General features: G+C 41.3%; 1 protein-coding gene across 1 annotated transcript in view; it reads right to left on the reverse strand.

Annotated features, from left to right (window-relative positions):
- Nucleotides 1-207: 207 nt before the first annotated feature.
- Nucleotides 208-24,814, reverse strand: part of ABTB1 (ankyrin repeat and BTB (POZ) domain containing 1) — a 55,235-nt gene continuing 30,628 nt past the window's right edge. The window contains 4 exon segments of the mRNA XM_015426098.1: nucleotides 208-3,876; nucleotides 3,879-3,927; nucleotides 6,502-6,702; nucleotides 19,348-19,515. Coding sequence (XP_015281584.1) covers nucleotides 3,722-3,876; nucleotides 3,879-3,927; nucleotides 6,502-6,702; nucleotides 19,348-19,515 — 573 coding nt within the window. The 3' untranslated portion in view covers nucleotides 208-3,721.

Below are 24,814 nucleotides of genomic sequence, written 5' to 3' on the forward strand. Positions count from 1 at the left end.
TGTCAAAAGGAATAAGCAGAGAAAAGGCATTTGTGCAGCATTTTGCAGTAAACACCCATCCCTGCAACAACAGCTACTGGCCGGGGGAGGGGTGGGGAATAAAGAACAGGTTTCCTGCAGCTCTCTCACTGCTCTCCTTATGATCACGAGTGAACAAACAAGGCAAGGGAGTAGCAGATCTAGTGAAATAGATTCTTTATTGCTGTACACATGCTTATATATTAAGCTTTTAAATATATTATATTGCTGTTCAGAAAGGCTTTACATTCTCTTTATTTTTAAACAAAGATCATAGAGAGGGCTGAGTCAATGTAAACAAAATTGGGCCATAAACAGTAAGACAAAAATAATTTTCCGTTGCCTTGTAATACAACTATACTGATCGCCGAGAAGAACATTCAATAATTATTAGGAAAGTCGTTAATTTCTTCTCTTTTGTATTTTGTTGGTGATTTTTCACTGTATGTTGTGTGCCCGATTTTTCTCCTTCACCAAATTTGCAAGAAGCTAAACTTTACCAGAGACTGTTTGAGCAGCATGACAATTCACCAAGGAGCTGAGCCCAGAGACACAGATACTAAACACACTCAGAAAGACAGTGTGTTCTGGATCTATCCAACATATCTGTCTGAGCAGACCTGTGCTAATGAGGAAGAAATAGAAAGACTGCCTTTAACATACCAGAAGCTAACATCATTTTCAGTGGCTCAACAACTAAAAGTAATTTCTGAGGTAGAACCTCCACTATACTATGCTTTTTTTCCTTTCGCTGTACCCATTTTTTTACTCTGTTAGAAACCTGGAAGGGGAAAACATTAGGATGCTTCCTTCCCTATGCTTCTCAAGTTTCTTTTTGCCCCCATTGATTAAGTATAGGTAGAAACTCTGAAGATTATACACCCAATCATTTGCTAGTGGAAATACATAACAGATGGCCACTAAAAGACTCAAATGGGTAACAGAAAAGATGGCCAGAAAACAGAAACAATGAGCAGCAGGAGGAGAAAGATACAAGTTCATTCCAGTAATATGTTTCCTTTTGTTCACAGAGATACGTTTGTAAGTTGCTACCGTGACAAAAGCCATACAAATGGAGACTTATGCCTATTCAAGTCCTGATTTCAAGAATCCCAGCACCAAACTCTTCCAATCACTTTTAAGGTTGCTTTTCACAAAACGAAGAAAAAAAGACAGCACCTTTACCAGACCAATAGTTTACTCTTTTCTGCATAAATCCCACCCCCCACACACCATGTATCTTTGAGTAAATATAATCCCCTTAAGACATAAGAACAAAACCACCAACATTCCAAGTCACCCTTAAGGTGAAGGCTTTACTTGTCAAAAGCTGCTTGGGCCCTTAAAGCCTCCTGGTTTTCTGCTCCAAATTAGGTTGTGCTTTCGGAAATCAAAGTGAGTTGTACAGATTTGTGTGGGCTTTGAGAAAACTTATTTAGAGACCTAACTTTACTATGGGACGTTCTGTGCTTTCTCAAGCGCAGAGTGTTTAATTGCCACAATCCCTTTACAAGAGTCTAATTAGAACAGACATCACATAAATGTGAACAGTATAGTACGCCTTTACACAGAGCCAAAATAAGGCCAATACTTCAATTCTGCTAACATACCTCAGTGATGGCATAAGTTGTCACATCAACAGATACAGAAAAGCTTCTCACTTCATCGCAGCCCTGACCACAGAGGTGAAACAACAAACTGTTGACCTGACTTATATGTTATCAGTGCTTGGAAAGCTGGAATAATGAGGACCCGATAATCAGTCTGCAAGAGCCACACCTCCACTGTACAGTCAGTACAATCATCATTCAAGATAATCCTAAATGGTCTTCATCTACTCACTGTCAAACCTGCATCTTTAGAACATAATTTTAGACAGGTAATGAGGTACAAAGCTCATGCATGATCTTGGCCAGAGTTGAAGTTCCCACGTTAGGCTTTGTTTTGGATTTCTCGTGGTCTTCCCCACCCCCCTTAAAATTCTTATCCTCCCCAGAGAGAGAGGCATCGAAGTTTTGCTTACTAAGAAAATTTTAAGACAGCCATCCTAAAAATACCTTAATCTTTCTTTGTGACAAGCAGACATTTTCCTGACTTCAGCTGAGGGAAAGAAAAAAAATGTTTGGAATCTGGCTGGAATGGGCACTATGCAGTCAAATGAAATTAGTGCATTCTACGTGTTTGCTAACCATGGCCTTCCTAGATTCTGGTTACTCAGAGGTTAGCCCTCACAGCAGACCCTCCTCTACTATCAGCATCGTGACAGGCTAATGCATATTAATAACACAGGGGAAATAAGAGGGACTTTGTAATTAATATTAGTTGAGAGCACTCATATACCTGTCCCACTCAGCATGCAGATATTCACTCGTCCTCAGGTATCATTCACACAGCATGGAAGACTGCATGTGTCCAACTTGACCCAGACTCTATTCTCTGTAGTCCTATCAGTCTGACACAATCAGTTAGAGACCTGTCAACAGCCCTATGCAGATCTTAGTATCCTGTTTGTGCATAAGATTGTGTCAAATGGTTCCACCCCTTTATGGACCTAACATCCACATCATACCTTTGCACAGAGGCCCATATATGTAACCTTCAACATGCACAGATCCAAACAGAGGACCTGATGTAAATGTGCAATTCAATGCATTGCTCTTGCGAAAGGCAGCAAGGCACAGCCAGGGGATTTCAAGTCCCGCCCCACCCCAGACAGATAGTATCAGTGTCTATACAATGCTAGCTTCCATTTCTATCACAAAAGGGGAATGAGGCTGGGTCTTCAGCAGGGTATTCTCCAAGCACACCACATACAACCAACCTGTACCAGGACTGGAACACTTCTTGGTACGACCTGAAGGATTTTCTAAAGTCTTCAGTCCAATGAAATCTAAAAAAAAATGCCATTTCTATGCTTCCAACAGAACAGATACACAACTACATCTGAAGTTCCCGACAGACCTCTGTACTGGAGTTTCTCCTGCAGAAGCAGTAATAGTAAAGGTGGCCGAGTGTGTTTGCGTCCAATAACAAAAGACAAACCATGGTAAACCATGCCATTTGGTGGAACAGAAAGGTAGAACAGAAATGGGAAACAAAAATAAGTCTGCCAAAGAATAAGACAACTGGATTAGAAAGCCAAGGTCCTTCCTTTCTCCTGTTTCCCAAATCTGGAAGGCAAATATGCAGGACGGAGAGGGAAACAACCATTACTGCATGACAAGTGGCAGCAAGCACAAAGGCAACCTCTCTACATTCCTGTAAAAGTTTTGGTTCCCCTACTTATCCTTGAATTTAGGCTGATTTATTCCTGACTGCCTTGTATTTCATTTGCTTTAATTTCCTTGCAGAAAGCTATTGTGTCAAAGCTCTGTGGGTAGCAACAGTTTTCACCAGGTATTGCTGGGCCTGCAACATTTGGCAGGAACTAAATTTGCCATTAAACTGGGCTTGCTAATCACTAATCAGTGTTCCATGAGATTTGTTTCTTGGGAGAAGGGAAAATGAGCCAGCATGCAACTTTTAGAATGCCAGTAAATTAGAAACAGAAGCCATGCACAGAAGAGGATGGAGCTACAAATCTGGGATGGGGAGGGTGTGCATGCATGCACGCAAGGGACAGGGGGAGAGGGAAGGATGAGAAATCTCGAGAACGAAACTCTGAGTCGATCCACCACGAAGTCACACAAAGAGATGGCCCAGATTAACATTCAAGCCCGATGGTGGCCAAAAGATTATCCAGGGCTTCCAGTTTCTGGTTAGCTTCTTCAATGGCACTGTAGGTTTGCACGTTGCTGGTTATGTGGAAACGGATGTCATCAATAAGGGGAATGGAGTCTGTCTCCTGCCGTTCTTCCATGCCCCGGCATTCTCCTTCACCGCCACTGCAACCTCCTCAAGCTCCACCAGCTGAGGTAAAAAGAAACAAGGTGTGGTAATGAAACATGTAGACTGACACCTGGAAGCATCTCTTATCATCACCTTGTTTTCACTTACATTTTAAACTACAACAGCAGTCGAGACGATTCTGGTTCACGCTGCATAGTTCTGTACCAGATGGGTACAAAAATACCCCCCCCCCCAAAAAAGCAGCTCACTGAAAGCATCGTCATAAATTTCAGAACAGAGGAAAGAATGATCTGTGAGCACAATATGCTACACAAAAGGCCATCTCCATCACAAGAGGCCTAGTTTGGCTCAGCTTCACACGGAACAGGCAGGCAACATGATGTCACTGGGATGCTATCTCCCCCCAGGACAACTGCTTGAGGCAGCAGGTACATCTTTAGAATACAGACTTTGGCTTTGCTGTATAAAAGTGACGACATGCTAGCCACAGAACGGCCTTCCACTCATGAATTCTGACCCTCTTCCCTCCCCCCTACTCAACTGCACTTTCCAGAAGTCTTACGAGGGATGAGGTTAATGCAGCAAAGCCCTCGTTTTTGCATGCAGATCAACGTGTCTGAGAATCAATTGTGAGTCTGTGAAAAAAACCAATACATCTGAGCTTGTTTCAGGGTGGGAAGAAAGAAGAAAATAACGAGGATGTAAAAGGGGAACTGTTAACAAATTATTTTCTTCAGTGTGCTTTCACAAGCTGGGAAGAATTTCACACCTTCCTCAAAGCCTGTTAAGTAAAGAAGGCTGCAGCTCATGTGGGAGTTCTAATTAGAGCCATTTATAAAAACCAGTGAATTGACTGGGCTCCAAAGAACTTAGCAGAAGCAAGAGTGTGCTGGCCACGTGGGCCTGGCCATACTACAGCTGGCTGACGATGATGTCGGATGGGAAGGAACAGACTATTCCTCCAGTGGTATGAGTGTGTTTGAATACTGCCCATCCATTTAAAGCATCACTATTTGGGATTAATTTCTGCATCAGTTTAGTTAGGACAGTCTTAAGTACCCCTCTAAATCCTGATGCAAAGTGGAAGGTAACACAAAACAATTCTAGGGTTAAGACCACGGGGTATTTATTTATTTATTTATCATTCGATTTATTACCCCGCTCGAACCCCCGCTAAGGGGTCTCTGAGCGGCTTACACTTTGAATCTCATACCTAATCTATGGCCACAGAACACAGGGTGGGGGTAGTCCCTATCAGCACCCAGTGGAGGTACCGGACGGTCTTCGGGTCGGCGTTCCTTGGCTCGATGTCTCTCGGCTGTCTTCTGGCTCCATTTCGACGGTCACTCGACGGTATGTGTGTTCTACTGCAGACTTCAGTCTGTATGTAATTCTCTGTATGTAATTGTGTGTTCTACTGCAGACTTCAGTCTGTATGTAAACCTTCTTCCTCTACACTCCACTACAAGGTTTTCAGTTGGTTCTTGTAGCCAGGAGTTTTAATCAAGTAGGATACAGTAGGGATGGGCACGAACTGGCTCATGAACCAAAGTTTGCCACAAGTTTTGGCCTGTTTGGGATTCACAAACTGGAGTTTGTGAACTGAAGAACTGGGGGAAAGTACCAAAAATTTTGGTTTGTGACTGTTTGTGAAGAGGAGGAGGAACTGAAAAGCTGGGAGCTCCCCGCCACTCATCTGTTTGGCTTAAACGGCTCAGAGGCTTTTCTAAGCTCCCTTGAGGTGCCTGACACAGCCCCTTTAAATGGGCTGCCCAACTGGGCCTGTGTGGAAAAGTCTCTCCCTGCTGGCTCAGCTGCCTCAGGGTGCCTGATGCGCCCCTTTAAATGGTCACGAACCAAACTGCAAAAATGTGGTTCATGCCCATCTCTAGGATACAGCAACGTTTAACCCTTATTAAAAAACTAAGCTACAAAGTTTTTTCATAGAAGCTTACTGTACTGTCATTTACCTATGGCAAATGTGGACTGAATTTGGTGCTGTGGTATGAAGATTCTCTCAAAATGCCAGGGTGCCATCACATTTCAGGACCATGCAGAACCCTGATCTGCTTGATGTGGATCATCCACATCCAAGAATTCCTGAGTCCTGCAAGTAACGTTAACCAAGGGACAGTGTCATCTACACCGGATGGCAATGGACTTGCCTCTGAGCTAGACCTGCTGTCCCGTTTAGAGAGAGCCCTTCAAGTGTTCAGAACACATGCACTTCAGTACAAACATCCTGTTATCTAGAGTGAAAAGTATTCTCACATTAGAATGGAAGGTGACAACAAGGCTTGGAAAACAGTGACTTGCCTAAGGCCATGATTAACCCCCCCTCCTCTTAATTACTAGGCTACACTTGAGGGAACTGGAGGGTGGTCAAGCCCCTCTACTCAGCTACAATAACCCTGATGTCCCCATAGCTGAGACGTGATCATGGGTCTCCTGTGCATCATGAAGTTTAACCTTCCATTGAAACTGCCCATTTGGTCCTCTTCAATTGTGTTCACGATGACAAGTTCTTGGGAATATGGCTTGCTGCCATCTTATTAGATCTGAAGACTTTAGAAGAAACAAACATAGGTGTGGTGGCTGACACACAACCCACTCAAGGATGCTTTCCCAAATTACCTTTTCAGTTATCTTTGCCATGTACTCTGTGCACTGGTCTTCCAGCCGGGTCAGCTGGAACAGCTTTGCAACCTTCCAGATGCTGACTACATTGTCTTCATCAAGAACCTGGGCCAAAGTCTTCCCACAGAGTCGTTTGAGCCCAGGTAACAGGTACATGTCTGCGACACAAAGCACATCATAGGCATTCTCGGGAGACAGCTGCCAAGTGAAAAGAAACGGGCTCAGCATCAATCAGAACCGAAATCCTGCCTTGACAACAAGCCACTTGAAACAGTCACTCATTCGTTCATCTTTGGGAATGACAACTTAACTTAAAAGCCTAAAAGCATATAATTCTACAGAGAGTTAGACTCCATCATGTGTCCATGCATGCAAACCCTGTTTTAGTTTAACTGCCGAAATTCAGGCCATATCCAATGCAAAACCTTTTAACTAAGAGATGCTCAGGCCTGGATAACCTCCAGTTGCATGTCAGTCACCAAACACAATGGCGTATATTATTTATTCACATTATATATAGTCTGCCTTTCTCATTGAGATGCAAGGCTGATTACACAATGCAAATCAACGCAATTGATAGAGTGATACAGCTAATAAGCAGTGCAATAGCATTAGGAAATGTTTTGTGAAATGGAGCTGTTGCCTGAAAAGTACTAAACGTAACAAGGAACAGAAGTCATCACCAAAAGGATGTTCTTGGGTGCTTTGAGGGTTGACAGTGGGAGACATAAAAGAAGACCTGTTAGATATGGTGGATGCAGACCACTGGCCAAGGATTTTAGGAAGGGAGGGGAGAGACTTCAGTTTTACAATCAGCTCTTGATATGATTGTAAATGTTGAGCTCTGATCTCTGTGGCAGCTTTAAGCTGCTCACCTCATTGTTGATCAATTTCTCTCTAATAAATAAATCAGACATGGAATTGAAATAAAAGAAAGCTTTTTTAAAAAAGAAGAAAAGGAGAAAGCTCTGTTGCTACAACCAATGAATTCCAGGTTCTCACAGAGCAGGGAATCTCAGAATCAGGTGGTGATCAGGTATAAAAGAAAGTCAATTCACCTTCTGAAAATGCTTTCTTCCATCTTCATTTAGCCCACAGAGCCAGTATGGTGTTGTGGTTAGGAGCACAGACTCTAATCTGGGAGAACCGGGTTTGATTCCCCACTCTTCCACATGCAGCTGCTGGTGTAATCTTGGGCAAGCCACAGTTCTCCCAAAACTATTCTCTCACAGGCAGTTCTCAAAAGAGCTCTCTCAGCCCCACCTACCTCACAGGGTGTCTGTTGTGGGGAGGGGAGGGGAGGGGAAGAGAAAGGAGATTGTAAGTCGCTCTGAGACTCCTTCAGGGAGTGATGGGCAAGGTATAAATCCAATTTCTTCTTCCTCTTCTTCTCCTGATCTTGACCCAGCTGCTATGGCAACATAGATCCATGCCGGAAAGCTAGACTATTACAATGCATTTGAAGACAACTTGGAAACTTCAGCTGGTACTGTGCCACAGCTTCATTCCTCTCAGGAGCTAGATAGAACATGTATGTTGGCCAGCCTGTCTCACAAGCCCTGATCTGCATGCCCTGTCTTCAGAGGAGAGATGTATGGAAGCCAAAGACAGGGCCTTTTTCAGTAGTGGCTCCTCACTTATAAAACGTCCCTCCCCTTGAGGCTTGTCTGGCACCTACATTGCTTTCTTTCAGGCCAAAATGTTTCTGTTGACCCAGACTTTTAATGAAAGGGTTTTAAAACACAACTTCAGTGTGCTTTTTAGTCTGAAAACTTATTTTATGCTTAATGGTCTCGTGTTTTTATGTGGTGGCTGGGTTTGTAATGCTGGATTTTAGTTAGTACCTTTCAATGTTTTGTAAGCTGCCTCAGGCAGATTCCCTGAAGAGGCTGCTTAAAATTGTCTAAATAAATAAATACAGCTGCTCCATTGGTTACCAAATAGTGTAAGAGTGTGTTTGTGTGGGTTTGCAGGGGAACACATAACCACACATGAAGCTGTCTTATACTGAATCAGTTTATCTCTGCAGTATTGTCTCTGCGTATCTGTAGGACTGCCTCTCCTGATATTCTCTGCTAGGATAGCTTCATTCATCTCAGCAAAACCTTTTGAAATGACTGCCATGTAAATGGGTAAGACTGCTGCCTGAATGTGAGCATTCTCTGTTGCAGCTCTCACTTGCTGGAACAGTCTGCCCAGTGCTTTGAGTGTATGTTAAAAAAGAGGTACATACACATTTTAAATAAAAGGTTTCTTTCACACTGAGCTGCAATGGGCACAAACAAAATGAATTCTGAATCAAGAACTGGGCCACCTTATACCACAAAATATCACACACACACACACACACACACAGTTTCTTGGGCTATCTTTTACACTTACCAACATAATTGAGTGTTTTGGTTTCACTCAAAGAAGTGATATCTGAGACATGCTTTCAAGGGAAAAGGGTAAGGAAGTAGACTACAAAACCGGGGGGGAGGGGGGAGTGCAAGACATTATGCGAATGCAAAACTGAGTGTGTTTGTGTGGATTTGCAGGGGAACACATGAACACATACGAAGCTGTCTTAAACTGAATCAGACCATCGGTCCATTAAAGTCAGTATTGTCTGCTTAGACGGCATAACTCTTCCTGCTCACCAATTATTCTCTGTAAATGACCCCCCCCCCCCCCCCCCCCCCCGCACACACACGATCAGGTTTGAAATGGTTGTCTAGCGAGGAAAAGAAGCTTGCTTTTATTGCTGTCTTGTTTCTCTAGAATGAGCCTCAGCACTGAAAACAGCCTCCAGGACTGCACTCTGGCCCTTGTATAAAAAGATATATCCACATACTCTTTTGTGACTAAGGGACAACATTTGCAACAATTCCCATGCAACCATGAGTGTGCATTGCGGGGTGGATGCTCTAGTCACACAGTGCTTCTTGAACTATCCTTTGAGCTGGATCCAATATAACTCCTGGAGCCACCCTTAAAGAACCACCTTTAAGTAAGTTGTGCAGATGGCACATGTCAATAAATCCATTTGAAATCTGCCCTTCCACCAGGATCATTCCAAAAACTATCCCCGAAATTCAAGATCTATCCTCCTGAACCAGCATTTGCTTAGCTTGCTGGTCAAATGCAGATACATCCATTTGTGCAGATTCAATGGACAGTAGCCCAACACTCTTTGTTAACCCCACCCACCCTTCTCCTTCAGACAACTAAGTCAATACCATGTAAACCCATCACCCACTTCCAACTCATTCACCCTGGCTTAACCTCTCCTGCAGGCTCCTTGCTGAGTTCATTTCTTCCCCCCTTCCTCTCTGTTCTCTTTAACCCACCCATCCATGCAGAAGGAAATTCCAGAATATAACACCAAGACTAATCTGACCTTCTTTTCCTCTTTGCCTTGTCTGTACAAATCCTTGATGTTTAATTGAGACCATGTGTCATTAACTGGAGTCCTCTTGCAAGCAGTTCTGCTGTTGTTCACTTGGGAGGGAAACTGAAAACAGCAGCACTCTTCTGTATTTCCCCACCAAGGTTTTCTAGAATTTGGTTATATATTGTTGAAACTAAATGTTCTGCTGTTTTTATTGCTACTTTGCTAATCATGAGCAGTAAACAATACATTATTGACTTAATTGCCTTTTTTTTTTACAGATTCTGACTGTGCATCGTAGCTTTTTAATTTTTTGTGTGGATTCATTGATGTTCTATATTTGTACCCAGGGTGGGGATGGGGAGCCACCATGGCATTCTCCAGAATGGAATGGTGGGGCATAAGCTGGGGGGGGGGATTTCTGTTTGCTGCAAACAGAGTTTATATGAATGGAGGGGCATAAGCTGTGGGTGGGCGGAGGGGGATTTCTGTTTGCTGCAAACAGAATTTATATGTGAACTGTTTCTAACAAACTGGTGCAAGCTGAAATGGTGTAGTTCTACAGCCATTTATTGGAAGACCTGCTACATTACACAAAGAGGCTGCAATTTAAGGATGTTTTTGTTGTTCAGTCGCACAGTTGAGTCCGACTCTTTGCGACCCCATGGACCAGATCACGACAGGCCTTCCTGTCTTCTGCCGTCCTCTGAAGTTTGCTCAACTTCATGTTCGTTGCATCTATGACACTATGACACTGTCTAACCATCTCATCCTTTGTCGTCCCCGTCTTCTTTGACCTTCAATCTTTCCCAGCATCAGGGTCTTCTCCAGTGAGTGCTCCCTTCTCATTTGGTGGCCAAAGTATTTGAGCTTCAGTTTCATTATCTGGCCTTCCAGGGAACTGGCAGGGTTGATTTATTTTAGGATTGACTGATTTGTTCTTCTTGCAGTCCAAGGGACTCTCAAGAGTCTTCTCCAGCACCATAGTTCAAAAGAATCTATTCTTCGGCGCTCGGCCTTCCTTATAGTCCAACTCTCGCAGCCATACATGACTACCGGGAATACCATTGCTTTGACCATGCGGACTTTAGTTGGCAGGGTGATGTCTCTACTTTTTATCATGCTGTTTAGGTTCGCCATCGCTTTGCTTGTGCTTAAAAGTTTACCAGAGAACAGCACTGATCTTAGTGGTAGAGATGTCAGGTTGATACATATATCTGCCCAATATCCTCCACAGTGACAACCCATGGAAGCTGATGTAGACATGAAGTAGCCTGAGCTTCAGATGCCTAACACTGCTGAAGATTCAGGGAGCTTCCAACTGCCACCTCTTCAAAACAAAACAAAAATTGGGGGGGAAAAACTCTGCAGTTCTAATACCAGGTCCATTACATTATCCACCTCCTTCCACCACACCCATTCTAGTAATCAGAGGTTTGCAATGTTTGACCCAAAATTAATCTGCAGTCACCACCACCCTGGAAAGCTTAAAATATGATTACTTGAAAAAAGAAAAAGAGAGAGGACCTAGGAGGAGGTCAAAGGCTGAAGCCACAGCCAGGTATACGTAAGGCCAGTACAGGCCATAAGTTAGAACTTGGATGGGGAGTTCCAGATCTAAATAATTATTATGACACATTCCAACTTAAATCACTACTAGAGTTAGGAGAGGAAAGAGAACGGAAATGGGTTAGATTTGAGAATGAGATCAACAATAATATAGGAAGACTAGGTATTTTTTACGAAGTTAAGGCTAAAGACCTAAAACTAACAATAGGCCCTAGAAGAGCAACACTAGAAGTTTGGAAGAAATGGCAACCAAAATGGCTAGGAAGTCCCTCTAGATGGGCGCCATTAGAAACTATTATGGAAGAGGAGCAAGAAAATAAATGGTGGGAAACTCTAAGGTCCAAAGGATACCACAGAGTGGGGGATATGTTTAGAGGGAAAACTCTTAAGCCATTACAAGAAGTAATAGAGGAAATAGGTAAGCAACATTGGCTAAAAATAGCAGGTTTCTATAAGGCAGTAAAGAAGATTAATGAAAAAGAAGAAATATGGATAGACAAACCAATGGAAGAAATATATAAAGAAATGACTAAGAAAAAACAAGGTGTAGTAGGGAAAATTTATAAAAAGATGATACCAAATAAAGATAAAATAACAGAATATCTACAAAAAGTGTGGAGTAGAGGTCAGATAACAGAGAGGATGGCAGAAAAAATCATGAAAGGAATCGATGAAATTAAGGTAATTAAATTTAAAGAACTTGAATATAAATTTCTCACAAAATGGTACAAGACACCAGCCCAATTAGCTAACATGATCCCAGGATTAAGCTCCCTCTGCTGGCATTGTAGACAATCCAAAGGCTGGTTTGCACATATGTGGTGGGAATGCAGAGAAGCAAGGGCATTCTGGGCAGAAATTACTAAAGCTATAAGGAAAGTAAGTAAAATAACATTAAACATAGACCTCAACTTAATGTTGATAAGTACAATGGGAAGCCCAATAGTGGGTAAGAAGGATCAAACCTTAGTTAAGGCTATGATATCGGCGGGTAAAGCAGTTATAGCTTTGGGTTGGAAAGATAAAAGTAGATGGACAGTTGAAATCTGGCACAAGTGACTTCCAGGGCTCTTTTTGTAGCAGGAACTCCTTTGCATATTAGGCCACACACCCCTAATGTAGCCAATCCTCCAAGAGCTTACAGAGGTCTTCTAACAGGGGCTACTGTAAGCTCTTGGAGGATTGCCTACATTAGGGGTGTGTCACTTAATATGCAAATGAGTTCCTGCTACAAAAAGAGCCCTGGCCCGCACAACTATTTGTTTGAGTTCATACAGTCAGACATCGTGGCAACTATACGCAAGGAGACAACATGGGAAGGAAAACCTGCAGAAGTTTGGAATACATGGAAGACCTATTTGGACTGGATATCAAAGGAAGGAAGAAAAGACATTCAGTGGAAGATTCGGACTTTGTGCCCATGGCTGGGGTCAAAAGACTAAAGACAACACGAAGATAGGGAAGGGAGGAGGGAGGAAGGGGAAGGGGAGGAAATTGTAAGAAATTGAATTACATGCGTTGTAAAAGTTTAAAAAGGAAAAAAAAACCTAAAAAAAAAATATGTTAAGAAGAAGAAAAAAGGCCAGTACAGATGCCCCCCAAGCCCACTTGTAGAAAATGCAAAGAGGTCCCTCTTCTGGATGGAGCTCAGGTAGACAAAGTAGTCGGCACTGAACCTAATACAGCAAGGACCTCAAGTGCAAGAAAGTCCATCAAGAGTCCAAATCCAATGTGCAGTACAGCCCTAGAAAAGAGAGGCTTAAGCCATGCTACAGAAAGCCTTGAGGTTGTTTTTTTTTTAAAGGAAAGGGGGAGAGGGGAGGCTGTTTCAAGTCTCCCTAATCTAACTGAAGGAAAACAAGGACAGATGGCTGTTTGGCAGCTTCATTCTTGCCCTGTAGGAAGGCAGACTGACAGGAAACAGAAGATATCGGGCCTTACATTTTATCGCACAGAGCAAAAGCGGGCTCCTGCCACACCCCATTCCTTACAGGACAGTTATCACAAATCACTCCCATTGAGTGGAATCACTTCTCCAAAGGCACATAAGATTCAGCACACTGAGCCTGCTGCTATTGGGCAAATTATATTCTTGGTCTCCTTGTCACATGAGAATAAATCATCTATTTGCTAAAAGGCTGTCGTCATCAAGATGAACTACAAACAAGAGAGGCAGCTCCCGAGGAGAGCCAAGCAATGCCCCTAAAGGCCTCCTAAAAGGAAGAAAGCCGTGGCCAGCTCTGCACTTCCCGGCTCTGGAAATATTCTGGCTTGCTGGCAAAGTGGCGTCCTTGAGTTTGGAGCAGTGCAGTGGGATGGGGCTTGCTCACTACATGACAGAGATTAGATTTTTCCACCTCCCACTCCACCTGTCACTCCTGCGGCTGATGGGAGACCGCAGCCAAAATTCTGAATGGGTAGTTGCCTGTAAAACCTCTTGTTAATATCCTGAGAAGCTATTCTTTTACTGATGACTTCATCTCAAAAGTCTCTCTCTCTCCTGAAGGGCCTTTGTTGAAGTGCTCCTTTCTCCACAGACTTGTTCGTCACAGCCATTCAAGAGCCTGGGTGTACTACAATGGGCCTGTTGATGGACTTTTTATTTTGCAGCAGAAAAGTTCTGAATCACAGGAGAAAATGCGTGTGTTACGTGTTGACAAGCTGCTTCCGACTTACAGTGACCTTATGAATTAATAACCTCTGAAATATCCTATCATTTTTTTTCTCATTTTTTTTAATTTTGGAAAACAAAGTAATAGTATTGAGGGGATATAAAAGGGAGAAGAGGGGTTATGTAACATAATTATATATATCGAGGATAATTATATATTATTAGAGTGTATAAAACACAAAATATTTCTCTCCAACATCCCCTTCATTGTAATTTTTAAGACATTACCTATAAAATACAATGGTCCTTACTGCTGTTGGGGTACTTTTATATTCAAGATTTAAAATTTCAGATTTCATAACTTATCTATTTTCCAACTACATTATTCGTTTCATAATTACTACATATTCAATATTACATATTTTGTCATTTTTACATACTCACTATAACTTTCAATACATAAAAGTACAAAAAAGTCTATGTATCTCATAATAAGAAAATAAAAGATATTTATGTTCAAAATCCACTTCCTTATACATTATATTCAACAACACTTGTTCTCTTTCTGCTTCTACACTACAATACATTTATATACTATTTTTAAACTTTCTCATTCTAAATTTGTCTCCTGTTTGCATAATACACACTCCATCTCTCCTCAAATCTCATAATTGATCTGTTTCTCAAATAGGTTGTTAATTTCACCATTACTGCATAGTACGCAAATTTATTTTCCCATTCTAAGCTATGACAGACATCTAATTTCCATTTTGCTGCATAGATAATTCTAGTCGCTGTCACCATATATTTGAATATCTCTTCCAAATATCTGGGTAATTTATTAGGCAGTATAAATAGGTACTGCTTCAGTGGGAAGGTAACAGCGTTCTGTGCGCCTCAGCGTTTAGTCATGCTGGCTACGACCATGGAAATGTCTTCGGACAGCGATGGCTCTTTGGCTTGGAAACGGAGATGAGCACCACCCCCTAGAGTCCAATTCAACTAGCTTTCAAGCAAGGGAAACCTTTGCCTTTATACGCATAGCATATCTTAGCTTCCATAGGGAATTTAAATTTTAATATGTTCTGCATTTTCCCATGTATTTCCTTCCAATATCTTTTTGTTTTTTTACAAGTCCACCACATGTGGTAAAAGGGTCCATCTATGTCTTGACATTTCCAGCATTTTCCTTTGTAGTTTTTGTTTACTTTCTCAATATCCTTTGGGATTATATATTATCTAAACAACATTTTCTACCAGTTTCCCCATAACGGTTCCCATTGATGCATACATATCTGCTCTCTAAAATTCTGCATCCATTTAATCATGTATTTTTTTCACTTCTTCTGTTTCTAACTGAATTAATAACATATCACCGTAGTAAATGGTCTTTTTGTTTTATAATCAGCTGTTTGAACTCAGTCACCTCTCTTAGAGCTCCACCTTCCATGCTGATAATCTTTTTTAGTTCTGAAACTGATTGATAATATACCAATCATTGAATGTTGATTCCTTCATCTCTAATATCTTGCCAGGACTTGATTAGAGCATTCACCATATTGCTGTATGTTAAAAAAACACTTTTATTTCTCATGTTCTTACCATTATAAGCTTCTATCTGAGGCATGAACAGAGAATTTGGAGGGCTCAAATTCCAGCGTTTAAATCATATTCTCAAAAGTCTCTCTCTAATTATATGACTCCTTTCTTGTGTTATGATTGTTTTCATTTCTGAAACCATAATTAATTGTAGAAGCCTTCATCTAGGTCTGTTGATTCAAGTTTTACTATTCTTTATCTAATAGTTTTGGTAGTACATTCATTTTGATTGCAGAAATTCTTTTCAGCCATAAGATTTTTAATTTTTTCCCATCTAGATAAATCTGCTTTTATCAATTTCCAGATCTTCTGATAATTGTTTTTTTAAAAATTACAGTTTTCCCCAGTCACATTTATTCACAGATATTTAATGGAATCAGTGGCTACTGTACATTCTACACTCTTAATAATATCTTCTTCTTGTTGTTGCAGTAAGAATTTTGTTATCATTTTTGTCTTCTTCCTGTTGATTTTATATCCTGCAAAAGATCCAAATTCTTCAAAATGTTCTATTGCATACTGTAACGATTTTTGGGGATCCAAGACTGTTAGAACCACATTGTCTGCATAGCTTTTCATTTTACATTCTACCTAATACACTTTTATTCTTTTGATCTTTGTTGTTAAAGTCTCTATCGCGAGGATAAATAGTAGGGGTGACAAGGTACAGCCCTGGCACGTTCCTTTTTTGATTGAAATGGCTTCTGTTAATTTTCCATTTATTAAAATCTTTGCTTGTTGGTCCGAGCATATCCCTTGCATCCAGTTCCAGAATTCAGGGCCACGGCTCATATTTTGAAGTACATTCAGTAGAAAAGGCTGTATTAAATTAACAAATGTTTTCTCTATATCCAGAAATAAAAACACTGCTTTCTTTCTTTTCTTTCAATTTTTTATTTGTTTTTTTGCATTTGTGTGCATGCGTGCCCATGCCTGGACATCATGGCAACCTCTGGCGACTTCAACTGGGGCACAGAGCACATTCAGAGAAGTGATCTGATAGTGTGTCTCTGGCCTCCCGGCCCTAGTATTCTCTGGAGGTCTCCCATCCAAATACTTGCCAGGGTCCCTACTTAGCTTCCGAGATCTGATGAGATCAGGTTTGCCCTGGGCTATCCAGGTGAGGGCTCTTTTCTTGTTCACAAATTCAACTGCATCTATTATTAATCATATTATCTTTCATACACCACTTTGGTACAAAGCCCATCTGATCAGTGTGTATTAAATTTGGTATACATTTTCTTAGTCTTTCTGCCATTACTGTGGGAAAGATTTTATAATCTGCATTCAGTCAAGAGATATGTCTATATGACTGGTAGAGTTGCATCGCTGCCTTCTTTATATAGTAACATTATATACACCCCATTGGAGGCATTCTTTTATCTCATTCAAAACTTTTTGTAATGGTATCATTAAAACTTCTTCAAAATGTCTGAAATACATTGCTGTCAGTCCATCTGGGCTTGGTACTTTATTCTTTTTCATATTTTTGATTGCCTGGGAGATGTCTTGAATTATTATTTGGTTTAAAATTTTCTGACAAACTCTGTGGTCGGGATGTCTTTTAGATATTCTCATTCCTTTTCCTGAGATATTCTTTTTGCATAGTCATGAAAGAGCGTTGATAAATTGTTCTTGTACTTCTTTTCTACATGTGTAATGTGACTCCTTTCTTTGCACTTTATTACTCTTTTTTCTTTCTCCTTCCTAAAACAGTATGCCAAATATCTGCCAGGTTTTTTCGCATGTTCAAAATGTCTTTGTTTTAGGAATTTCAATTTTTTTTCTGTATCTCTCAATTTCTAACATGTCTCCTCTCTCTGCTAGTGTGTCTTTATTGGAGCTTTTTGTGCTCTTGCTCCAGTCTCTGGATTTTTCCCCATTAGTACCTTGGTTTGTTCTGATTTTTCTCTTTTCATCCTGGCGGCAGCTGCTAATAAGATTCCTCTACTAAAAGTTTTGCTTGCTTCCCAAATTGTTGCTGAGGACATTCCTCTTGTATTATTTTTTTTTTTTAAATTCCATATTGTTTTTACACTTGCTTACTATATCCCCTTAGTTTTCTGTTCCACTGCTGAACTACTTCTTTGGATTATGATTTGCAAATATATTTGGTTGAATCTCTGCTTTGTCTAGATTTATTGTCAGACTTTTTGATATCCAGCACATATCTATTCTTGAGTAAGTTTGATGTCTATCAGAAAAAAATGTAAAATCTCTGTCTTTGGCACCCCATCCTTTGGCTTGATCCTTCAGGCATCTTGTAATTTCAGCATTTCCAAATATTGGAATATGGTTTTTGGTAATTTCCCACGTTTAGAATTCCTAGATCTATCCTTCTCTGGATCTAGTACTCCGTTCATGTCTCCAAAAGCCATTGTATCTTCATCTTGAAATTCTATCATAGTTCGGAAAAAAATCTAAAAAAAATACTTTTAGCATTGTTTGGCACATATATTGTTGCTTGTGTGCACACCTTGCCTTCCAGGAGTCTCATTTTTAAGATTAGATATCTTCTTTCTGGATCTCCTAATTGTGGGCTGTTAAGATAAATGGCTACTCCACATTTTTCCATTTTGAGTTGAGGCAAGATATACTTTACCTACATTTTTATTATTTAAAATATGTTTTATTATTTAAAATATGTCTCTTCTTTATGTGAGTTTCTTGTAGCCATAAAATATCCGTGTTTTGCTTTTTAAGCTGGTTGAAAGTTTTCATACGTTTTGTGGGAGAGTTCAGTCCATTAATCTTTACTGATACTATTTTTAATGTATCCATTTTGTCCTGATGTTGATGCCACAGCCATTTCCTCTTCTGAGCTCTTAGGTGAACTTTGCTTTGGGTTACTTGAAGATTTTCCGTCAGTTCCTCTATGTAGATCCTCTGCTTGCAGTTCTTCAGCCAATACCTGTCCTATTGATATCCTATCATTAACAGCCTTGTCCTATTGGTAATGATATCCTATCATTAACAGCCTTGTGATCATAACCCCTTTGACTGCATGGTTAGTTGGTACCTACCACACATTTCCCTTTAAGCAAATTTTCATTGATCATCAAAGCATTTTTGTAGATATCACATACTGAAACACATTACGATTACTGCAGAGTCCCTATTAGGACCTGAACCCCCCCCAAAAGGGCTCCAAACGTGACACAACAGAGTGCTACATAGTTTACTAGCAGTGTGTGAGTGCTGCCATCTAGTGGCAAACTGACCAAACTTTATGTATAATCTGGTACAAACCCAGATGGAGCATGAATTCAGTCATCAGGGGAGGCACGCTAATTTAGAGAAGGTATTTTTGACCTGGAAGGGTCAATGGACATTTAAGAGTAGTTGCACTGAAGAGCTGTAGATAAAGCCTTCTTTGAGCTTCAAGTAAAGGAAGGGACAGGTAGATGGGGCTTATTCTAGTAAGCAAGAAGGTAGGGAAACGAGGAGCTGATGAGGTGTTTCATTCCAATAATTGACCACATGAGTAATTATAATGACTGGACAAACAAAGCAGAATGATTCTTTAGCTCTCAGTTGGGACTCCCACAAGAGTCCACATGGACTTAACCTATCTGTTGCTCTTCAAATGGTTTTACCAAGTCAGTATGATAAGCACCAAAAACACACAATGCACTTCTCCTACAATCTCAACCAAAGTGAACATTCTGAAAATATACCATGGAACACTCACCTCTGTGTCATCACTGTAGATGTAATAGAGGACTTGGATAAAGATCTCTTCTGAAATGTTATGAAGTGTCACAACGGGGATGCTGGGCTGAGTTTGCAGCTCCTCACTTTCAGAGAAGTGATCCTCCAGGAGGGCTTTGAAGTAGTCACTGCGGCCACAGAAAAAAGCCTACAAAGCAAGGGGAAAACAGGCCTGATAGAACAGAAATAAGCATGTGGCAGGGCCCAATGGGATGGGAGATCAGTGGGAGTCCTTAGAGCAGCAATGTAAGTATGAATCACTATATCTGATTGTCTAGGGCTGGCCCACGCATAAATAGCTAAATCCATGCAACGGGGCCAGTCACGACCCTCCTGTCGGGCTCTGCACACCCAGAGGAACCAGCAAGTTTGCAAAAGGATATTACTTCTGGGAAAACAACTGAGGATAAGATCAGAAACTCATAAAACCTTACCTGCAGCATCTGCTGCATGTTCGGAAGCCACCAGAGTTTGGATGCCATTCTGGGTTGGCAGCTCAAAATGTTATGTGAAAATTGAAAAGGCGGCATTGGTACTCCAAAAAGGAAGGGTAGGTGGTGATTGGGGGAAGACCTTAAGATGAAGCAGGGGGGAGAAAGAGAAGCTGTACCACAAGTGCTGTGGAACTCTTTGCCTTATGGGAGAGGGACACACTCCAAACAAGAGCACTATGAACAGAAACATGATTCTTTAAAACCCAGAAGCACCAAAATTCAGACTCACAGGGAAACTACCCTACTGGGTTAGTGGTAGGTGAGGAGTAATCTTTTTTACTCTCCAATAATTAATAAACCCAAACATCAACAACATCAACTCCATTGGGCAGTACTCTAGTGCTTCTGAGATTAAAGAGCTGAATTGCTGTTTCATGCTGTAGAAATGTGGCTTTTTAGTCACACAAGTTCTGAAATTCAGTTCCAATGTGAAGCTGCTCTATAGGGCTGAAATGAGGGCAGGCGGGCAGAGTAGGTAAGGAATCTCCTTCCTGCCCTTCAACCCAAAGCCCAGACCTATTGGGCTGAATTTTAGCTCTTTAGAGTTTAGAGACAGCTTGCCATTTCTCTACTTTACAAACAGAAAGTAGGATCTTTAAGCCTCTGAGTTTATTGTTCTGCAAGTAAGAACCAAGCAAAATCCTATGGATGGTATTCATCAGCTCCACAATTCATGCCCCATCCTGCACTGCTAATATTTGAAGAATTCAAGGGTCAGTTGAGGAACAAGCTTGCAATTAGACATTTTAGAAAACATCACTGACTCTGCTTCTATTTACAGATAACTCCAGGGTGACCAGATGTCCTCTTTTTAGAGGTCGTGTCCTCTTTTTTTTTTATGTTCATCCTCTTTTGGGCTCTTTTTAAAAAAACTGATGAAAGCATCCTCTTTTTCTGTTGTGAGGCTAAGCCTATTTTCCCTTACAGTCCCACAGTGGAGAGAAGCTTTAGTTTTGCCACCAGCACTACTTCCTAGCAATGCTCCCTCTAAGCTGTGAAGTCTTGTGAGCAAAAATTCTACTTTGTGAGCTCCTGGCATTAAAGTTGTGAGCGAGTGATTTGGCTACTGCATAAATTAGTTTGCTCTGGAGCCATCCTTCCTGAGCTGAGACAAAAACGTGTGAGCTGGAGGCTAAAAAAACTGTGAGCTAGCTCACACTAACACAGCTTAGAGGGAACAGTGCTTCCTAGTATGCCTTTTGAATCGGACCTCCTATTTCATTGTTGTGTATCTGTCCTTAACTCCTCCCCTCCCCATATCAATGGCACATAGTCCCCATCCAGTGTCAGAAAGTGCAGGGGTCCTAGACATTCCTAAAAAAACTGTTGTTCTTGTTAACTGTGCAATAGCAGTGGATCATCATGACTGGAAATAGTTAACATGTTTTTAGAGGCCTAGCAGAAAATAAGCTAGTTTGATACAATGTTTGGGTTCTCTGCTAGAAGGTCCTGCCTGTGTGAGAGAGAATTGAAGGGCTTGCTTTCTGATCTGAATGCTTTGTGTTCACGTGCTCTTTACAATTTAATCATCTTGAATCTCAAATCTAAGTAAAGCATCTTGTTTATTATTCCAAGACTGTGTGGACTCAGTTATTTTGGTGAGCTCTGAGATCTGGCTAACACCTTTCTCCCTTGGAGTGTGAGTTTGCACAGAAGACTTTTCATTGTATTTGCTGCCTTCTGCTGCTGGTGAGCAACCACATGTGCAGGAGAGAAGCCCTTTGGAATATTCAGACCAGCAAGACAGACAATGAAGCAGCTCAGAAATGAAAATGAAGCAGAATGCACTACATGCAAGAGTTCTGTGTCTGTGGCAAACAAAGGAAGTCATGATTTGGAAGCACATGTCAACAGTGAGAGGCACAATAGATGGTTTTTGCATCCCAATTGGTTTATAAACTTATTATTGCTATTATGTATATAATATCAAGTATAATATAAAAAACATCTTTTTATATTCTATCTGACTTCGGTATGTACTGTTGTATATGAAAACTTTAATAAAATTTATGTAAAAAAAATAACAGTGAGAAGCACAAGGTCCAGAGATGTCTTAATACCTCAAAGGTCAGTTAATTCTTTATCAAACAAAACTGAAGAACAGCAGTCAAAATTCAAAAACAGATGACTGAGTTATAGCGACTGAAGAAACATTGTCATTTCATACTGGAAAACATCACCTACCATATATGTCTATGGATTGCACTTCAAAATTAAATCAAGTGATAGATTCTGATTCAGACATAGAGAAAAAGGTTTCCTGGGCAAGAACAAAAACTGGGGCCATAGAGTGCTTGCTCCACATTCTGTTGCTATGGCAATTCAGGATTTAAATTAAATATTCTGTTTAGGTGTTTCCACAGATGGCAGCAACCATGGGTCACAAAAACTATTTCCTGTTGTGATACAATGCTTTTATAAACTTCATGGTATTAAATCAAAACTGGCAAAACTGATACAGCTGAATGGCATATCAAATGAAAAATCAAAACCAATAGTGCACTGTGTTACGTAAGGATTAAAAGACCATGGTATCCTTACGAAGTGTGTTGAATTCTCCGGTGACAACATGGAGAGGAATTTTGCAATCTTAGATGGCACTCCCTCAGTCTAACCCATCATGCTGAGTTGCTGAAGGTGACATGAGATAAGGATTTTCAAGTATGCTCAGTTTAGTTTCAACAATGAAAACGATTAGTCGATTAAAAATTACATTTAGCATTACCCTAGTGTCTTGAATTTACATGAAACTTTCGCTACATTGTTATTCACATGCTTCAACCAGAGAACTACTGAATAATACGTACATTAGACAATGGTTTGGGAGTCAAAAATTCTTGGGCATACCCAGCCTTTTTGACCCTGTGGACACCTTTGGAATTCTGACATAGGAGACAGGGCCAACTACAAAATATCAAGAGTGCATAACTCTCATAGTAACTCTTCAACATTTCAGGCAGAAGCAGGGCTTAATAGGATGCCTTTTTAAATGAAAATGCCATTTAAAAATATTTTCTTGCATACACACAACTTATCTTCAGTCACGTAGGAAAGACCTTTGTGCTTTGGTGGCAGCTGCTCCTAAACAGCCATTATTAAATACCTGTTCAGCTAATCAGTTCTCCAGTGGCCAGGAAGCCCTGCTGGGCAAAAGCCCCATCTGGCCCTGCCTGGGGGTGTTCCTGGACGCCTCGCTAACTATGGAGGCCCCGGTCACTGCCACTGCCAGGTCTGCCTTTTTCCATCTGAGACAGATCAGGCAGTTGGCCCCAGGATCTGGCTATAGTGACCCATGCAATGGTCACTTCCGGACTGAATTACTGTAATTCTCTCGACGTGGGGCTGCCCTTGAGTCTGCTCCAGAAACTGCAGCTGGTGCAGAATGCAGCGGCACGGGAGTTGACTTTGTCTGTGCGGACGCGGATTCACCCAGTGCTGCATGAACTGCACCAGCTGCCTATTGAGTACCAGATCCATTTCAAGGTGTTGGTGCTTACCTTTAAAGCCCTATACAGCTAGTGGCCTGCATATCTGTGAGACTGCCTCCCCTTCTATGAAACCCGAAAGGGCTTTACAATCTGCCAACCAACATCTTCTGGTGGTTCCCGGCCCCAGGGATGTCCGCCTCGCCTAGGGCCAGGGTCTTTTCAGCCCTGGCCCCTGACTGGTGGAATAAGCTCCCATATGATATCCGGTCCCTGTGGGACCTTTTATAGTTCCACAGGGCCTGCAAGACAGAGCTCTTCCGCCAGGCTTTTAATTAGGGCAACAGACATCCCATTACCATCTAAGGACCAAATCTTGAAAGAGATGACATCTGTGAGGCTTTAACTTTAACTATAACTTGCACTGGATGAATGATGTTGTTGTATTTTATTGGCGTTTTAACAGTTTACTTAGATGCTACTGAATAGGAAGGGGACATGAAGAATAATTTACTTTGACCACAGAGATTTAAATTCCTCTTATCCTTAAGATGTAATCAGGGCATATAGGTTGAGAGGTCCGAAGTAGTCTGATTCGTTGACAGCAGAGTTACAGCCTTCTAAGTCCACTGTGAGACACTGGCTATAAGAATCAGAATTTTAGACCACCACCCCCAGTTTCCATGATGAGACTGCTGCAACATAAGTGATTGGCTGGCTGCAAAACTTTTATTTCCTGATGTGAGGCACTACGCAGCAGTTTTTAGAAGAATGCTCCATTTCTATAGCTCACAGCCAAGCATGGTAAAACAAGTAATCCCTTCCAGGTTTTTCAGGCTTGTAAAGCTATGGAGACATGATCTGTTATTCTGAAACAGGAAACAAAGTAAAGATTGACTCTCAGGGCAGATTTCCCCTTTCTGCAACTTACATAGGCCCACAATGCTAATCAGCATCACAGTTCTGGATATTTGTATTACTCAATACAGTCACCAGTTCACCAGACTCAGAATGTGCAGATGCACATAGCAATATTCTCATCTGTCTGGTGGAAGCCCATGTCATGCGGCTGGATCTCGATCACGGCTAATGCCACATTCACATGACACTGCAGTTGTGTGGTTGGGGAAAGAGCCATGTATTTAATGGACACCACCCCTTAGCAAAACCAGAAGGCCGTGTAACCCTGCATCCTTGAAGGAACTGACTAGAATAAGTTCTGGAAGAAAACATATCAGGGTGGGTTTTTTAATGGATCCAGCCTTATTCCTTGCAGTTTTGCTACCATGCAGATTATAGGAGTGCTGCACTGGCAATTTACAAATTAAGGTTTCACTGCATCTGATATTCCTTACTAGCATAAGGAACTTGCTTATGAAAGGCAAAACAAGCCAGGATGGGATTGATGGGGATTTCCTTAAGGGATCTCCCCCCCACCTCCTGCCCCCCTAATTGGACATGAAGCAATAACAAAATACCTACTAGTCTCTTTTGGAATGGTATAGGGAATATCACAATAGCCTGCCTA

Source organism: Gekko japonicus, unplaced genomic scaffold (genome assembly GCF_001447785.1).
Source record: "Gekko japonicus isolate JY-2015 unplaced genomic scaffold, Gekko_japonicus_V1.1 scaffold69, whole genome shotgun sequence".
NCBI classification, from domain to species: domain Eukaryota; kingdom Metazoa; phylum Chordata; class Lepidosauria; order Squamata; family Gekkonidae; genus Gekko; species Gekko japonicus.